Source organism: Monomorium pharaonis, chromosome 7, assembly GCF_013373865.1.
Source record: "Monomorium pharaonis isolate MP-MQ-018 chromosome 7, ASM1337386v2, whole genome shotgun sequence".
Classification (NCBI taxonomy): domain Eukaryota; kingdom Metazoa; phylum Arthropoda; class Insecta; order Hymenoptera; family Formicidae; genus Monomorium; species Monomorium pharaonis.
Window position 1 is genome coordinate 16396499 of NC_050473.1, and position 16327 is coordinate 16412825.

A 16327-nucleotide genomic window follows, 5' to 3' on the forward strand; every position below is an offset into this window, starting at 1 on the left:
TTTCAAATATTATGAATATATCTAAAAAATAAGAAATTTAAAAATCAAAACATTTTATAACACTATTTTATTTTTTATATAATACTTATTTTTATTAATGTTATGCTTTATATGCATTTACACATATGCACACGCGCTTACAATGCCCAGTGAACTTCAAATGTATTAAAATAGCATTACTTACTTACAATATCATATGTTATTTCTAAATATGAGCATTATTGTGTAAATAATATTATTTATGACGCATGACATGACATGAGGAATATTATTGAAACGCATGTGTCTGCGTATTTTGTGAGATATTATTCAATTGTCAATAATAATGTAATTCTCTTTAATTATTCTTAACATTATTTTAACATCAATGTTACGTAGAATTACGTTACGCTGAGCGACCCAATTTATTATTTAATCCCATGTTCTGTATCGCAGTGATAAAAAGCAAACAAGATAACAATTAATCAGTTGAACACATAAAATTATCCGTTTGTTTGCTTATTTACAATTGTAGTACTTGATCGAGAATATAATTATTATTATATGAATGATACGAAGAATAGATTATAGAAATCATCTATTCTTAATTGTACAAATTTCTTATTTATTTTTTATAATACTACTGCATATCGATAGTTTTACTTATAATGTAAAGTTTATTGTATAAAATTAACATCAAGCTGGATGAGAATAACATCATATAAAATAATATTTGTATTAATAAATAAACAAAGCTCATGGTAAAAAGACAGCCAAGTCTTTTTTAATCATTTGAATGTCATTGCAAATTATCATAAATGATGATATTAAATTATACAATTTATAATTGTGTCAATATTATAAAAGTTCTTGATTGATTCAAGTCTTCTTCTATTAAATGTATAACTTTATCTTATATTGTTTTAAGTGTGGCATAATGACATTTTATTGTGTTTTTGCATTGCTTAATGACTTATAAGTATACAGATATACACATATGTCACTTATATCATAAATATAAATTACATTGTATCTTCTTAAGCCAGCTTGGTCAATTTTACATATATACCGTGAGTTGTCTGCAGCATCAAAGAGCTCAGCGGATTGTGAACAATTGGAATCTGAGTTTTTTCGCAAACGTCTATTTTGTAATTCATTAGCACTTTGATTAGTCCAATTTTAGTCTGATTAATGGCGAATCTTGCACCTAAAAAGAAATAGCGCATAATGTTTCGATATTTTACTAGCCAAGTATGTCCATGTATAAATATATGCGCGCGCGCGTGTGTGTGTGTAAAATATATCTAAAATAAAGAAGATAAAAAATAGCGTCAACATTATGATTGCCATAAGTTTTAAATTACCAATACAGTTCCGTGGACCGTCTCCGAAAGGTAGATAATACATAGCATTCCTCTGTTCCATTTTTTCTGGGCTAAATCGTTCGGGATCAAAAACTTGCGGGTCTGGATAAATATTCGGATCATTCTGAATAGCATGAATGGGTATAATCACTAGTTGCCCTTTTCGTAGACTGATTTTAGTCCCCTCGAAAGTATAATTCCTTACAGGTTTTCTCACGAGATACATTACTGGTGGATACTTTCTAAGAGTCTCTACAAAGTAACACAAATACTTGACTCAGCAGAAAGACTTTCAGATAGCCGATTTATCAGAAGCTTGACAAATATTTTACGGAAGTTGTCACCTTTGACTTTCGGAAAAGCTTATCGAAAAAAAAATTGCGACAATTATTTGTAAATTAATTCAATTTATTAAATTACTAAAAGATTATTTTTTGAAGACTAAACAAACCTTGAAACACTTTTTCTAAATAGCTCATCTTCTTGATGTTATCGTATAATATTACTCCGTCAGTACTCTTAAGGACTTCCTTAATCTCCTCGCGTAGTTTTTCTTGAATTGATTGATTCTGCGCCAACTCATACATTGCAAAGGACATTGTAGTAGAAGATGTCTCGAAACCAGCCGCAAAAAATACAAATGCCTGGGCAGCAATGAATTCATCCGTTACATCTGAAAAAATAAAAAGTAATTGCATATATTATAAAGTTTACATCAGAAGAAAGAAGACAACAGAAGAAATAGTACAAGCATGTAACCAATTGATCACTGTACAATGCTTGCAAGAAAGAGAGGAAAATAAAAAAATAATAGTTAAACTTAAACAAAAGCATGCCAGTCATTTTATGATTAATCGCCGTTATAATTCTTAAATTATCCGATAGCGCTTAATAGCGCTTTGTCAATGTTTGATTATTTCTCTTGAGACATAAATATAAACATAAATTATAAACATGTTTTAAGAAAGATAACGGTAAGAGTACATTAAACGCGTCCCAAAGTTAATAAACTGAGATGCGAAAAAGAAAAAAGTTATGTTCTTACTATTAGCTCCCAGCTTGCTGGGATTATCCTTGAGGTCGATAAGTGTATCGACGAAATCGTGTCGACGTATATTGTTCCGTTTCCTATACTCTATAGTGTTTCGGGTAATGTCCGTTATGAATTTGTTGACGTAATGATCGTCGAAGATATGTCCGAAGTGCTTGTAAAACCACGGATATTCTCTGAGAATGTTTTTAATTACGACTTTTGGAGTGGAGAGAAATATCAAGCGACCTATTTTCTGGAATTCATTATTTTCCTCTTTGAGCGCCTTCATTTCGAGGCCGAAGGCGCACGATCCGATCACGTCGATAGTGTATTTGGACGTCAGATCCCGGCACTCGACAACACCGTCTTCAGATACCTTCTCGTCCAGATACTTTTCGAAGTGGTCGGCACAGTTCAGCAACAAGTGAAACATTTCCTTCAACTTCCCGGACGTGAAAGTGGGCGAGAGCCTTATTCTTAATGGTCGCCATCTAGCAGCGTCGAGCTTGAAGAGGTGCATGGTCATAGGTTCGGCCTATAAATTATGCATCAGTGTATCAGAAAGTGGGAATTATGTTAGAAAGTTTTCTCTCAAAGTTTCCGTGTGATCAACGCCTGCTGCGGAACTTATACGTCAGTTCAATTTTACAGGAAGAGAGAGAGAAAAAGAAATTTTTTCTAACTCTTAATTTTCTAAGTTATTTACTGCATGTAATGCATGTAATTGATACATATATTGCGAAACTGAGAGAGAGAGAGAGAGAGAGATGACAGTCAAAAATAATTATTTTTTATTTTTATAAATAATTTTAATAATAATTAAATTTAGTTTATTAAAATTATTTTGGTATATTTTTCGTACTATGTTTTATTTTATTTCTATCATAACTTTGTCTTTTCTTTATTTAATGTTTCTTTGCAGGACTTATTTTATTGTATATAGTAATTTAAATAAGTAAAATTTATTCTGAAATAAGTGTACATGTATACTTTATTAATTGCATGCATAACTTGGAAAAAATCATAATTATCTAATATATGTCTACGAAGAAAAATACCTTATCGTAAACCAATGCCATCCGATCAGTAAAAACGGTGAAATCCTTAATCAGCACCTGTTTGATGTACACAGGATCTCTCAAGACGAGTGCAGGATTTCCTCTCATAAATATACCCACCATGGAATCTTTCGGGTATCTTTCATAAATTTCATTGTAGACGTCACCCAAGCATTTCTTGCCCAGCATGAAATCGGCGATGGTACCGAAGAACGGAACCGGTTTTGGTCCATTTATTCCGCGTGATTTCCAATAGTTAAAATCGGCGGTCAAATAATAATAAAATAGATATAAGATCGCCACACAAGCACAGAAAATTTCCAACATTCCTGCCATTGCGTCTAACTGTCCGCTTGCGCGATCTATACCTGCAACTTAACTATCGTCCAATTCAACTAACAATAAACTCGGCGGACAGTTCAAGTACTCTGATAACCGTTCCAAGACATCTACAGAAGACAACCACGCACCAGTGCGTGATGTTTACTTTATGAAGTCAGGGTTTTCTCTCTCTTTGCCACATATCTTTGAAAGAATTATTCGAGACGTGTCTGTGATGAGATTTTACAATATCCAAGCATTACACGCACACGCGCATACATACACATAGGGTGTCCCATTTTAATTACTCCAATCAATTTTCTCCAAAATTTTTGATTAAAATTGTTTCAGTATTAACGTTATTGATAAATTAGTAATTTGCAAGATACTTTCTATTTTATTCTGACATATTTCGACATAAAATATAAAATATTTTGTTAAATTATTGATTTTTGAAAATTGTGTCTTAATAATATTTTTATATGCAGAATAATTAGATAAATTTTATTATAATATAAAAAATTATACAATTTTTATATACATTTTTATTTAAAAAATAATTTTAGTACTTTCTTTATTATGTGTGCTCCACTTAGAAAAAAGTATCAAAAAAGACCAAGGTGTGTCCTCTAGAATAATTCCATTTTTATTGAAACAATTTTGTGTATCATCAATATTTATATCAATAATTTTAAAGAAAATTGAACTTTATTAAAATAAGATTAAAATGGGACATCCGGTACATATAATTATGGATATGTAGGTTGACAGATATGCCGAGTCATTCTATTTTTACGAGTTTTAGATTTTGTTATCTATAGATAAATTTACGTAATTGAAACTCATTGTATTTATCAGAATATGAATTGCAATAATACAGTGCAATAAAGCAATATAAATATACAAGTAGATAGATGATGTATCATTTACATACTGCGAAATGAGATTAAAAAGGACATTTGTGCTAAAAAAATTTAGATTGAGATACACATTATCATAAAAATACAATTTGATAATGAGAAAGTGAAACATTCTTTTTTGAAAGATTGACTTGTAGTTTTATTTTTTCTATATTCTATTTTCATCTAATAGATGATATTCTGCATCTGGAATGGGTTGGGCAATCACATTAATAATAATAAGTATGATTAATTACTTCCGGAGAATTGGCTTAAACGTGGATGTTCTTGTTACCGTTGTTGTGTTGTAATGCGAAATGTTTAATTAAACGTCGATTCTAGAATCCCAATCTCAGACAGAAATGAAAATATGGAAATGTAATGAGCTGCATGTTGTTTGTAGATACGCAAGATAGCTGGTTACAGAAGGTCGAACTAAGTGCATATAAATGCACGAATTAATTTTTTTAATTCACATAAATCATTCCGCTGTTAATCCTTTACCACATTGGTATCTAGGCGTTTCCTACCATCGCTATCATTGTGCGAGAAATTTCATCGCAATCGAAGTAAGAACAGCGCAAGCTGCGAAATACATATTTTCCATGTACATACATATAAAATTTAAAGGTCTCTAAAATTTTATAGATATGTGATTCAAAGTTACGATTCAAATTGTGAAATAGGATTACATAATGTTTTAAATAAAGAAGATATCTTGCTAGGAAACCTTATAAATGAAAGTAAAAAGTTAATACACAATTTTTTATATATTTTTTTTTATCAACTCTTTGTTAAAACTTTTTAAAACATTTACTCATATGTATGTACTCAAAATAAATCTCTTTAAAAGGTATTATAATTAAGAAGATATTATACTCTATGTCTATATTTATCTTAATAATCTGACCTCTGACAAATCTCTTTCTACGGAAAAATTAAATTATACAATATGTAAAATTTCATAAAAATTCTCTTATTGCATAAGAGAATCTCGTTACGTATATGTAATAAAATTACTGCATCTGATGCATTTATAGTCATTTGTTTAAATACCAAACTGATAAGATTAATTTGTCACAGACTTTATTTTGCGCAGTTGCGCAACACTAAGAAAACAAAATATTAGCAAGCAAATACTGTTTATTACGACTTGTTTGTGACTTGTGCGTACATCGAAATTACTACCTGAAAATATGTTTAAAATTAAAAACACATCTTACGAACGGAGAAACTCTTTTGTTTCAATCTGGAAAAGGGAAGGAAAAATAAAAAGATTGTCTTTTGCAATCGTTATGCCGCATTAATGCATGGCGGTTTGCTGTCGGCATTTTACGAATTTATTTCAATTCCGTGCGGTGGACATACAGTTAAATGGATTTCGACAATTCATTTAACGTTTGATCTACCCGCGCATTTCAATTATATGTTTACTCTTTGTCGACGGTATTCGCCTTCCTATTGAGCCCGCGTGCACACCCGCGCGTCGGCGGTCGCACCGACGAGCCGGGTAAAGTCGGTGGGAACGGATGCGGACAGTACAATTGAATTAATCTCGATCGAACAACGCGACCTCCGAAATGAAATAGGAAATCACGTTATCGCACGTGGCGGCGTGCGCAAGCATGCGCCGCGAAACAAGCGGCTCTCATTAGTTGTTATTGTTCGATCGTGATTAGCAACAAAACCGTGTTGTACTGAATATGGTGCGTTATCGCAATTATATGCCTAGGAGACTGTTGGTGGTCATTCGAATCGTAGCGAGGGGAGAGCGCGAAAGCGGAGCGGAGTCTCTTCAAAGGGCTGCAATAATTGAAGAACTAGCACCATTTTATTCGGGTTAGCCAGAGACATAGAGCAATTTATTATTAGAATAAGACGCAAGATTTCTCTTGTTTCCTCTTTATAATGTACATTTGATCGCTCAGAGCCTCCGATATTTTTTTAAATTTTAATGTAGACGAAATTAATATTCTTTTATTATTTAATAAATATATACGAGCTACTGATATTGCTGATGGAGCTAATTGTCGGTTAAAGTTAATCGAAGTTGGTCGAATGGCATTACAGAATTACAGAAATTATTTTAAAAAATGAAATAATCTTAAGTGTATTGAATTCTCATTCACATATAATCGTCTGACTATTGATCAAATTTTTACCTTTATTTTGTACACTGTAAAAAGAAGTGTAAAAGAAGAAATAACAAAAAGAATATTTTGTCTCGTTACTGCATGTCCAACAACAAGAATTTGCCTGAAGCATGCGCCGCACTTGACATGCCCGTTGATCTCGGAAAGAAAACATCACGTCGAATCGTCCATGGTGAGGTGGAGAGCCAAGTTGCGTCTTTTTTCGAGATTCATCCGATCGGCGATTCGAATCAGGTTTGCCTGCTCGAGACGAAGAGCCCGTCTTAATTCCTGCAGCTTCCACCCCGCTTCAATTTGCTTCTCGGCTATTTGCTTCTGCAAGGCGGCGATCCGACGGTTTAAGGCATCGTAATCCGCCCGCAGCCGATCGTCACCATGGTCCCGGTTAATCGCCGATCGATCGTAGGCCGCAGGACTGCTATCTTGTTGCACCATGTTTGAAGTCAACATACAGATCTTATCGTGCAGCTCGGCCAGTTGCGTTAGTGTCAAAGACTGGAGATAACAGATGCAAGTATTTTAGCAGACAAGTTATTTCCGTTTTAAGTTTTCAAGATTCATTTCTTGTTTATTAGTATGTATAGATATATACATATATATATGCTAGTTAAAAGCTTTAAAAATTATTTTGACAATATATTGATATTTATCTACCTATATCTGTCTACATATATATTTGTAAATAAATGAATAAATATATATTGTTAGAATAACTCTTTATTTTACGCGTATATAGACAACATACTTTTTCATTTGTTTATTACAAGTAATGCGCGTCGATAGAAAGAGAAAAATCATCGTGAGATTTAATAGATATAAAGAAACCCAGGGTATCAAAATGAACTCTTATCACCGCACGTGCGTACCTTCAACCAAGATTCAGGGTCAAAAGCTGCAAGCTCATCGCCATTATCCACACCTGCAACCTTGGTAACTTCCACACCGAGCTCCTGGGGAAACGATTCATTTCCGGCGTTAATATGCGAGTCGGAAAATTCAAATTATCCTTCGGATAAATCATCAAACAGGACGCGTTATTAAACTAACGCTACCTGTTATTAGCCTCACCGATAATTGCTTTATGTAATTCTCATTGTCCCTCTTGCATTTACTGAGCAGTTTTAGCAGTCTATCGATATCCTGCACTTCGATCTCCGCCAGGTAGATATTCTCGGACAGCTTTTGCGATTCTCTGAATAGCTCCACGATGGATGGCACGGTCCAGCGCTCGATCTCAAAGTCGTCGTCTAGCCTCGTCGCCATTGTCGGTCTTGATGGAATTTTGCCGTCCACAAATTGTATATAATCACGCACGCGTTGCACGGCTGTTGTATTGCGAGAACAAATGCGGAATCAACTTGCAGAAATTATGTAATCAGAGTTTGTTTGCGTTGCATACATTTTCTACGTATCGTGAAAATTTCTCTAGATATTGTTAGCTTTCTGCGGAAAATTACGACTTTTGTGTCGACGTCGCGTAATTAATAGAACATAACGATTTGCAAAATGTTGCCTTCGGGTGTCGCAAAGCGTTTGTGGAAACGCTTAACTTATTAAGATATTAGCCGGACTAATTACGAGCCATGAATAAGGAAATCCGCGTTTCTACCGCACGATAAAAACTGTCGGAGTGACAAAACAGTTGGAAAAGTTTTTATGCGAGTTTTTACCGTCATATTGCTTTTCAATTTGCTTCTTCAGTAATTCATTCGCCTTAACGAAGTCGCCGCATTCATCCGGTTTAATCACGCCAGCCTCTGGAATTACAAAGATGCCTTTTCTTTTAATGCGAGCGCGGCCGACAAAATTCAATAGTTAGGAAAAGGGCTCGCCAAAAACCACCGAACGAATGAAACGCATTACACGACTAAATTATGTTCATTGATTTAAAATTAGCCACGCTAACATTTTCCAATAATATTTTGGAAAAAAAAAAAAAAAAAAAAAACTACGTACCTCCGACGTACTCCTTAACTTCGTCGCCGACTCGCTCAGGATAATGTTTTATTTCGTCCTGCCACGCTTTCAATTGACCTAGTTCTAATTCGAGACCTTTATTGATCATATTTAATTTATTATTCTCTTCCGCCGCGTGCTTTAAATCTTCCCTCGCCTTGTCTATCTCGATCATCAATTTCTTCAATTCATTTTCAAGTCTGTCGATATCGTCCACATCCCCTGTAAAATCACCTTTCGATTTCTCGATATTCTCTTTTAATTTATTGATCTCATTCCGCGCTCTTCTTAGCTCATCCCGCAATTCCTCGTTTTCTATCGTTAACTTCTCTAAATCCTGCCACTCTTTATCATGCTTCGTCAAATCTTTCCTCAATTCACCATTTTCGACTTCAATCTTCTCAGAACCTTTCTGCATCGCTAAAGCTCGATCTTCCGAAGCGGCCAATTCGATAGTCAGTCGTTTGTTGTCCTCTCTGCATCTATTCAAATCCTCTTGCAATTGGGCCAGTGTATTCTTTAAGGTGTTCAATTCTTTTAAGGCGGCGCTCTCGTCCGCTTTCTCTGCATCCAGATCTTTAATTAAATCATCAAGCTGCGCACGTACGTCGTCAGCCTTTGAAACCGCTGCCTGACCTCTCACATCGTCCCTCTCTTTTTCCAGTCTCTTTTTCTCATTCGACAAGTCAACAATCTGTTCATCCAAAGATTTAATCCTCGTTTCGGCATCGCCGAGTATTTTCTTCAATTCATCGATTTTTGCCTTTAACTCGCTATTCTGATTCTCGGAGTTATCGAGGTCATTTCTCGCTTTTGTTAAATCCAACTTGAAGGAATCGAGTTCTATTGCTATTTTAGTATTTTCGATTTTCAAAGTGGCATTCTCATTCTCCAGTGCAGCATATCGTTTATTCACATCTTCATGCTTCAGTCTTTCATTTTCCACGCGCGTCTCATCCAGTGCTGCCTTTAGCTCCATTAGTTCACCGCTTAGAACGATCGCCTTTTTCTCGACAGCTTCTTTCTCAGCTTTAACCGACACAACTTCTTTACCTAATCCACTCACTTCGGCTCGTAAACCATCTAACTCGCTCAGAAGTGCCGTCTTTTCCTCCAGCAACGCAGCCACGTGATATTGCAATGCGTTCACCTTGTTCTGCGCGTCGATCGATGTTTTCTTTAAATCCTCTACTTCACGCTTCAGGTTGCCATTCGCCAATTCAAGAGCGTTTAAATTCTTCTGCAGATTTTTCAACTCCGCTTTCAACCCATCGTTTTCCGATTGGCTAGCTGATAATTCCAATCTAATTTTTTCTGATAATGCCTGCTCACCCATCAGGCTGGACTCCAGACTTTTAATTGCAGCTCTCTGCTCGTCGCCCTCGCCTTTCAGTTTGCCAAATTCTTCCTCGAATTTCTGTCGTTCTTTCCTCAGACTCGTGTTCTCCAGTTTCAAACCATTCACTTCGAATATCAGTTTATCCGATTCATTTTTCAATTCGTTGTTCTCGGCTGCTAAGGTATTCGTTTTCGATTTTAATGTGTCATTGTCCGTTCTTAAAGCTAATACCTCAGTTTTCGTATTTTCAAGCTCTGCTTTTAATGCTGATATTTGGCGCGTTAGGCTGTCCTCCTTATTTCTTATTTTGTCATTTTCCGTTCTTAATTTATTTAATTCGGATTTCAATAATTTAAGTTCCTCTTTTAAAGCAACGTCTTCATCCTTAACTTTCGTCAGTTCCTTCATAGCCTCTTCTTTAGCAGATTTTTCAGCGAATGAAGACAGACTCAGTTCTTTTAACGAATTTTCAAGTTCTGCGATTTTTCCATTGAGCTTAATCCTCTCATTTCTAAGATTCGTTATCTCCTTCTCTAATGCTTGATGCTCAACCTATGAATTTTAATATGATTATTATCAAAAGCACAAGAAGTTACAGGAGAAATGCGTAATTAATTATCTCTACCTTACAGACGTTTAAAGCTTCTTTTGTCTTTTCAATCTCGGCGGCAAACTTATCTGCGTCCAGTTTAAGCTTGCAATTTTCCAAGTTCCGTTGTTCAATATCTTCTTCCGCCTTAGATAATTTCGATTGAAGATCTGATATAGCCGGTCTTAAATTATTAATCTCGCTCGTCATCTCAGCATTCGCGTCCCTTAGGCTCAACGATTCCTCGCCCAGATTCAACAGTTCGCGCTTGAGGGCGTCTCTCTCTTCTTTCAGAATATTATTTTGCTTCTTCATCTCATCGATCTTCGAGATCAAGTTTTTCATCTCGCTCTTTAACGCCGTTAATTCCTCCTGAATGTCTCGTTTAGCAGCACTTTCTAAATTTAGATCTAGTTTCAGCTTTCCGATCTCATTTTGCAAAGCGTTGATCTCATTCTGCATCCTGTCCTTACCAGTCTGTAAACTAGCGATCTGAGCCTCGAGCAACTTAATCCGATCCCTAGCGTCGTCGAGTTGTCCTCTTAATTTGTTTACTTCTTCCGTCGTTGAATTTATTTGTTTATTCAGTTCATTTAGTTTCGCGTTTAACCTATCATTTTCGTTTCTGCAGTTATTCATTTCCGATTTAATATCCTTGTTCTCTGCTTCCGTTCGGTGAACATCTGCCCTTAACTGTTCATTTATAACTTTTGCCTCTTTCAGTTTATTATTTAATTCAGCTACTTCTCGCCGCAAATCTGCAACTTCGTTATTTGCTTTCATCAATTTGTTGCTCGTATTATCCACTTCCTTTTTCAGAGTTTCTATTTCGGACGATAATTTTGTTAGTTGTTCTTTCCCATCATCTACTTCTTCTAACAATTTTCTGTTCTCCAACTTCAACTTTGCCATTTCGCTCTGTAACGTATTGAAGTCCACAAGTAGCTCGTTATTATTTACATTAGCTTTCTCCAATTCTTTTATAAGAACTTCATTCTCAACTTGGAATTTGTTCAATTGTTTCTTTGCGTCGTCTAACGCTACATTTGTCTTAGACAAGTCGTCTTTAAGAAGGCCATTCTTGGATTTCAAGTTGTCTCTTTCAGTCGATAGACTGTCTCTTTCGGTTTTAACAACAGCACTTTCGTCCTTCAGATTATCGTTCTCAATCTTTAATCTATCCATTTCTTGTAGCAGTCTATCGAGGCCATCCTTCAATGCAACTCCTTCGGACTTTAATTGATCCGTCTCCGCCACTCGCTTTTCTAATTCATTCCTTAAATGCTCATTCTCGGATAATAATTGCTCTATCTTTGCCTTAATATTATTATTTTCTCCTCTCGAAGATTCCAGCTCCTTAATCATGTTATCAAGATTGTTTTTCAAAGCAACATTTTCTTCTTTAAGTTCGTTAGTCTCCAATTTAGCATTTTCCAATGTCTCTTTCAAGAATTCATTCTCGGCCCCGAGACTATGCAAATCGCCCCTCATGCCCCCCAGCCGTTTTTGCGCCACTTGAAATTTTTCTTCCTCGAGACGCAGGTCAACGTTCAACTTATCGATCTCGTTCCTCAACTCGTTATTTTCCTCCCTCGTTCCTCTCAGTTCTTCGTGTGTTTTTTGAATTTCCCTATCCAACAATGCATTCTTGGTATTTAATTCGTCGCGTTCGGATTTCACTGTCGCAACGTGCTCTTTCAGAGACTCGTTCTCGTTGCGCAGTTCATTTATTTGACGGTTTCTCTCGGCCGCCACACCCCGTATCTTCTCCAGTTCATCGAGAAGTTCCTTTTTCTCCGTCTCAAGATTATACAGCTGGGTCCTCATATCTTCGATCTCGCTCCGCAACTTACTCACCGCGAGTTCCGACTGCCGCAGGCTTTCGCGTAGCTCCGTAATCTGCGAACAAACACCCAATCGTCATGAATACTACTGCGAAGTTTTGGACAAGTATAAACATTCTCTAACATTTGTCTCATCTCGACGAAACAAAAATCTACGTGTCGGCATAAAATATTCATGACTTCTGTTCTTAACGTATCGTAAACGCGACCACCAACTACCGAGCATTTACAAACATGGAGAAATAAAGAGAAAGATGCCTTATCGTCAAGTACCTCAGGATCTTCTTTCTCCTTAGCCACTGTAATCGTAGGACTGACGATCAACTGGTCCAAATCTAACGTCGGTGCCGCTTTCAGTTGCTCGAGTTCGCTTCGTAGAGCCTCCGCGTAAGCTGTCTTCTCGTCCAAATGCGTTTTCAATTCACTCAGGAGCGTCTTGCAATTACGTAGCTGGCTTAACAGTGCCGACATGTCCGTTTCTTCCTGATCTGTGGGTAAAGGGAGAACGCTCTCATCTGAGACCGGTGTAACAACCTCCTTCATTGAACGACGAATTTGCGTCAATTCGGCTTGCAGGCGCTCGTCCTCCGCTCGTAGCAGATCCTCGTAGCTCTTTGATAGATCCACCGACGTCTGCATTGATCTCTCGACAACTACGGACACCTGTTGATCGGCCTTCTGACCATCTTTCATTAACTCACGAAGCTTTGCCCTCAAACGATTTAATGCCGCACAGGAAGTATCCTCCTCGGCTTCTACCAGCTTCAGCTTCAGATGCGATATCGTGTCTCGCATTCTGTCACGATATCAACAGTTTGCACGTAATTATATTGGCGTACCGCATTTAATGAAGATAGATGATTTTCGTGGAAATATCACGACCGACGAGCTGTGATTAATCTCCTTTTAAATACATAACTTCGCGAAGTATAAAAGATAGAAGCCTGTTCTTACCATTACGACAATTCCCGAGCGATTTTATTAAGAATAACATTAATATGATTTTATTAGGAATAATATTAAACGACGATTTTTTTTATTAAAATTTCTAAAATATTAAACTGAATATTAAGATGAAATATTAAACACGCTCGAACTGATTGCTAGAATGTCTATCTATAGTTAGAACTCTATAGTATAGCTCATCATGCTTGAAAGTTCTTTATATTTATTTAAATAATCCAATAAAAATTTTTTTTAGTTCTGCCTATCTTACTGAATTTTTTAATACTTCAGCACAAGTACAATATTTCTTTTCAGCATTCGTCTGCTGTTTATTACTCGACTATTGTTTCAGTTATTATATGCAATACAAAGAGAAAGAGAAAAAGAGAAGGAAGAAAAGTCATCAAAGCAAACTATATCTTAGCGAGATTTCATAGTCAATAGGCATGCATACTGTTTTTTTTCAGCAGCGAAACGATCTCTCAGCGCTGCTATTTTCTCCCTCACATATTTAACTTTTTCGCACGGATCGTCGCAGCAATCTCGTTCGGCGAGGCTCTCCGCGAGGTTGCGAACTTTTTCTGCCAGTTCCTCATTTGCATTCTGCAGCCTTTCGTTTTCCTCACGGTAATGCACGAGCAAGGGATCAGTACCCAATACCCCGTCGGGCTTCACACCTATACAGAAATTATTTGACCGTCCGGCATATATATTCGCAGTACTGCCTTTTATATAACTGAGAAAACATGGATCTCTCGCGGTGAACTGCGAGTCGACAAGAAATGGAAATGAAACTTTTTAAATAAAAACCGCGAATAATGAAATTTATAAAATAATGATGTATCCGTCAGAGAATCGTTCTTTCGCTTAATATAATAACGAAATATTTTTGTACAACATCCCGAAATATTTAAAATCAATGTAGAACAGATTAGATACTATTATACAGTATTTTCCATAGATTTTATTATTATATAGTTTCATCAGTACAGAAACCGTTTTATAAGTGCAACAGGGAGAAAGCAGCGCACTAAAATTACTCTTCGTAAACGTACTACGAACGTTGATTTTTTTAATAAAATTTATTCTGTAAAAGATATTGCATGTAAGGAGAGCAAAGGTAGAAGAGGAAAGGTTCGGCTAGGAAGTGGAACATCGATACCGAATGATTGTAGGGCTTGTTTCAGAGACCTATTTTCGCTCTCGAGCTGCAGCCGTTCCATGCGCCACTTTTTCATCTGGCACTTCATTACCGTCAGTTTTCGCAGGGCGAACGGCAGATCGTAGATCTCCGATTCCTTGGAATTGTCGCTGAAGGGGTTGTAGTCGCAGCAACAGCATGGTTCGTGCGGCGGCGATTCGATCGGTTTTGGCTGCCGCGGTGCATGGCATCCGCACGAACAAAACGGCGGCGTGTATCGATCGTCCATGACCTGGTACAATTTTGAGGACCACGTTTAACCTTTCTGCATGATGTGCAATCCGCGCGAATTTATCCTGAAAATATCCTTACGGTCGTTACAACAGCCTTTCGTTCGTGGAAACTCATTTTCGGAATAAAAAATGCAAAAGTTACTTGGTATCCAGCGCCAGTTTCTATATTGTATCTCTAACATTATCGGGACGGAAAACAAGTTATTTATGGTCCACGGGTCAATTCACGGATAACCCGCGACAGTGGAGTGCGCTATCATTGTTCTGCAAAAAAGCCTCGCCAAGATAAAATCTTTTTACGCATGGAGATATGAGGTTGCGCGCGGAAAATCGTGAAACGTCAGTCATATTTTTGGCATCATTCTCAGCGAGTTGGACACACGGTCACACATCGACAGCGGGAATCGATATAACTCGATTTAATAATAATTGCCGTATTAATCGTATAATATATATTTTATAATAAAGTTTAATTAACAAGTTAAACTTTGGATAATTTAGTTCTCGAAATGTATGACGGTATAAAATAAACAGAACCTTAATGGCATTTAAAGACAGGATAAGTTAAATAAATAAATTGTCTTACATAAAATATCAAGAATTTGTCGCCGCGAAATACCAAGGATTTCGATCGTTAGAGACTCCTGCAAGATATTGTCAATCGCGTTTCTGGCAGTTTGTGGATGGAGACGTTAGAGAGGACACGCGCATTATTCACTGAACAAAGTTCGCGCGCACCAGGAAACCGGAAGTACCGATTACGTACGACCCACATAATTAAGCGGTCGCTATAATTAAATTGCGCGCAGTATGCCCGGCGAGCAGTCCTCGTTAGAGCAGTCTTATTAGGTGTTCCGATATTGAGGGCCCGGCGCAGCGATACTGAACGCTTCTTAAGTTTCGAGAGTTTCGAGAGCACTTGGACCACAGTTCGGTTCTGTTCGAGAACTTATCGAGAGGGCCCGTCATCAATTAAATCTGCGCGGTAATTGCAAAGGAAGGAGGAAAACACGGGTGTGCGGCGCGCGCGGGGACCAAGTGGAACTTGTGACGAAACTTTCCACACCCCCTTTTTGCTCCCGCCATTCGCCGCGTTACTCGTGCAAAATCACCGTTTCGTTAATCGAATTGGTGTATAACAACGGACGGACGTTTAGCTCTTATACGGGATGTATACAATAAATTTACGGAAATATATCGCGTACAACACATTCGGATTCTGAAACGTGAAGATATCTGTATTCCTGCATTGTTACCATGCATTTCACTACGTGAAAATCGATTTCTAACTTCGTCTCACTTTTCGAAGCATTCGCTCGTTAAAGACGTTTGACGTCTCGACCTCGACATGTAAATTCTCAAGTTAATGAAACATTTGTAAACAACTGGAAATTCGTGCAAGTTATCGACGTT

General features: G+C 36.8%; 2 protein-coding genes across 2 annotated transcripts; both read right to left on the reverse strand.

Annotated features, from left to right (window-relative positions):
* Nucleotides 1-70: 70 nt before the first annotated feature.
* LOC105840686 (cytochrome P450 6a2) lies at nt 71-3889 on the reverse strand. Its single transcript, XM_012687689.2, has 5 exons — nt 3435-3889; nt 2389-2911; nt 1795-2016; nt 1344-1595; nt 71-1186 (listed from the first exon to the last, which is right to left on the reverse strand). Exons 1-5 carry the CDS (start codon nt 3768-3770, stop codon nt 1017-1019), a joined length of 1503 nt encoding a protein of 500 aa, XP_012543143.1. The 5' UTR covers nt 3771-3889; the 3' UTR covers nt 71-1016.
* Nucleotides 3890-5934: 2045 nt separating this feature from the next.
* Nucleotides 5935-15111, reverse strand: LOC105840687 (centromere protein F). Its single transcript, XM_036289790.1, has 10 exons — nt 14994-15111; nt 14734-14913; nt 13935-14157; nt 12809-13331; nt 10728-12590; nt 8764-10654; nt 8478-8564; nt 7876-8132; nt 7674-7757; nt 5935-7302 (listed from the first exon to the last, which is right to left on the reverse strand). Exons 1-10 carry the CDS (start codon nt 15094-15096, stop codon nt 6961-6963), a joined length of 5553 nt encoding a protein of 1850 aa, XP_036145683.1. The 5' UTR covers nt 15097-15111; the 3' UTR covers nt 5935-6960.
* Nucleotides 15112-16327: the final 1216 nt, after the last annotated feature.

Coding starts and splice junctions, on each gene's coding strand:
- LOC105840686 (XM_012687689.2), bottom strand. CDS start 3,770: ATGGCAGGAATGTTGGAAATTTTCTGTGCTTGTGTGGCGATCTTATAT. Junction 2,017..2,388: donor CAGCAAGCTGGGAGCTAATA/GTAAGAACATAA, acceptor TTATTTTTTCAG/ATGTAACGGATGAATTCATT. Junction 1,187..1,343: donor CGGTCCACGGAACTGTATTG/GTAATTTAAAAC, acceptor ATTTCTTTTTAG/GTGCAAGATTCGCCATTAAT.
- LOC105840687 (XM_036289790.1), bottom strand. CDS start 15,096: ATGTTAGAGATACAATATAGAAACTGGCGCTGGATACCAAGTAACTTT. Junction 13,332..13,934: donor TTCGCTGCTGAAAAAAAACA/GTATGCATGCCT, acceptor ATATCGTGACAG/AATGCGAGACACGATATCGC. Junction 8,133..8,477: donor AATTGAAAAGCAATATGACG/GTAAAAACTCGC, acceptor GCAATACAACAG/CCGTGCAACGCGTGCGTGAT.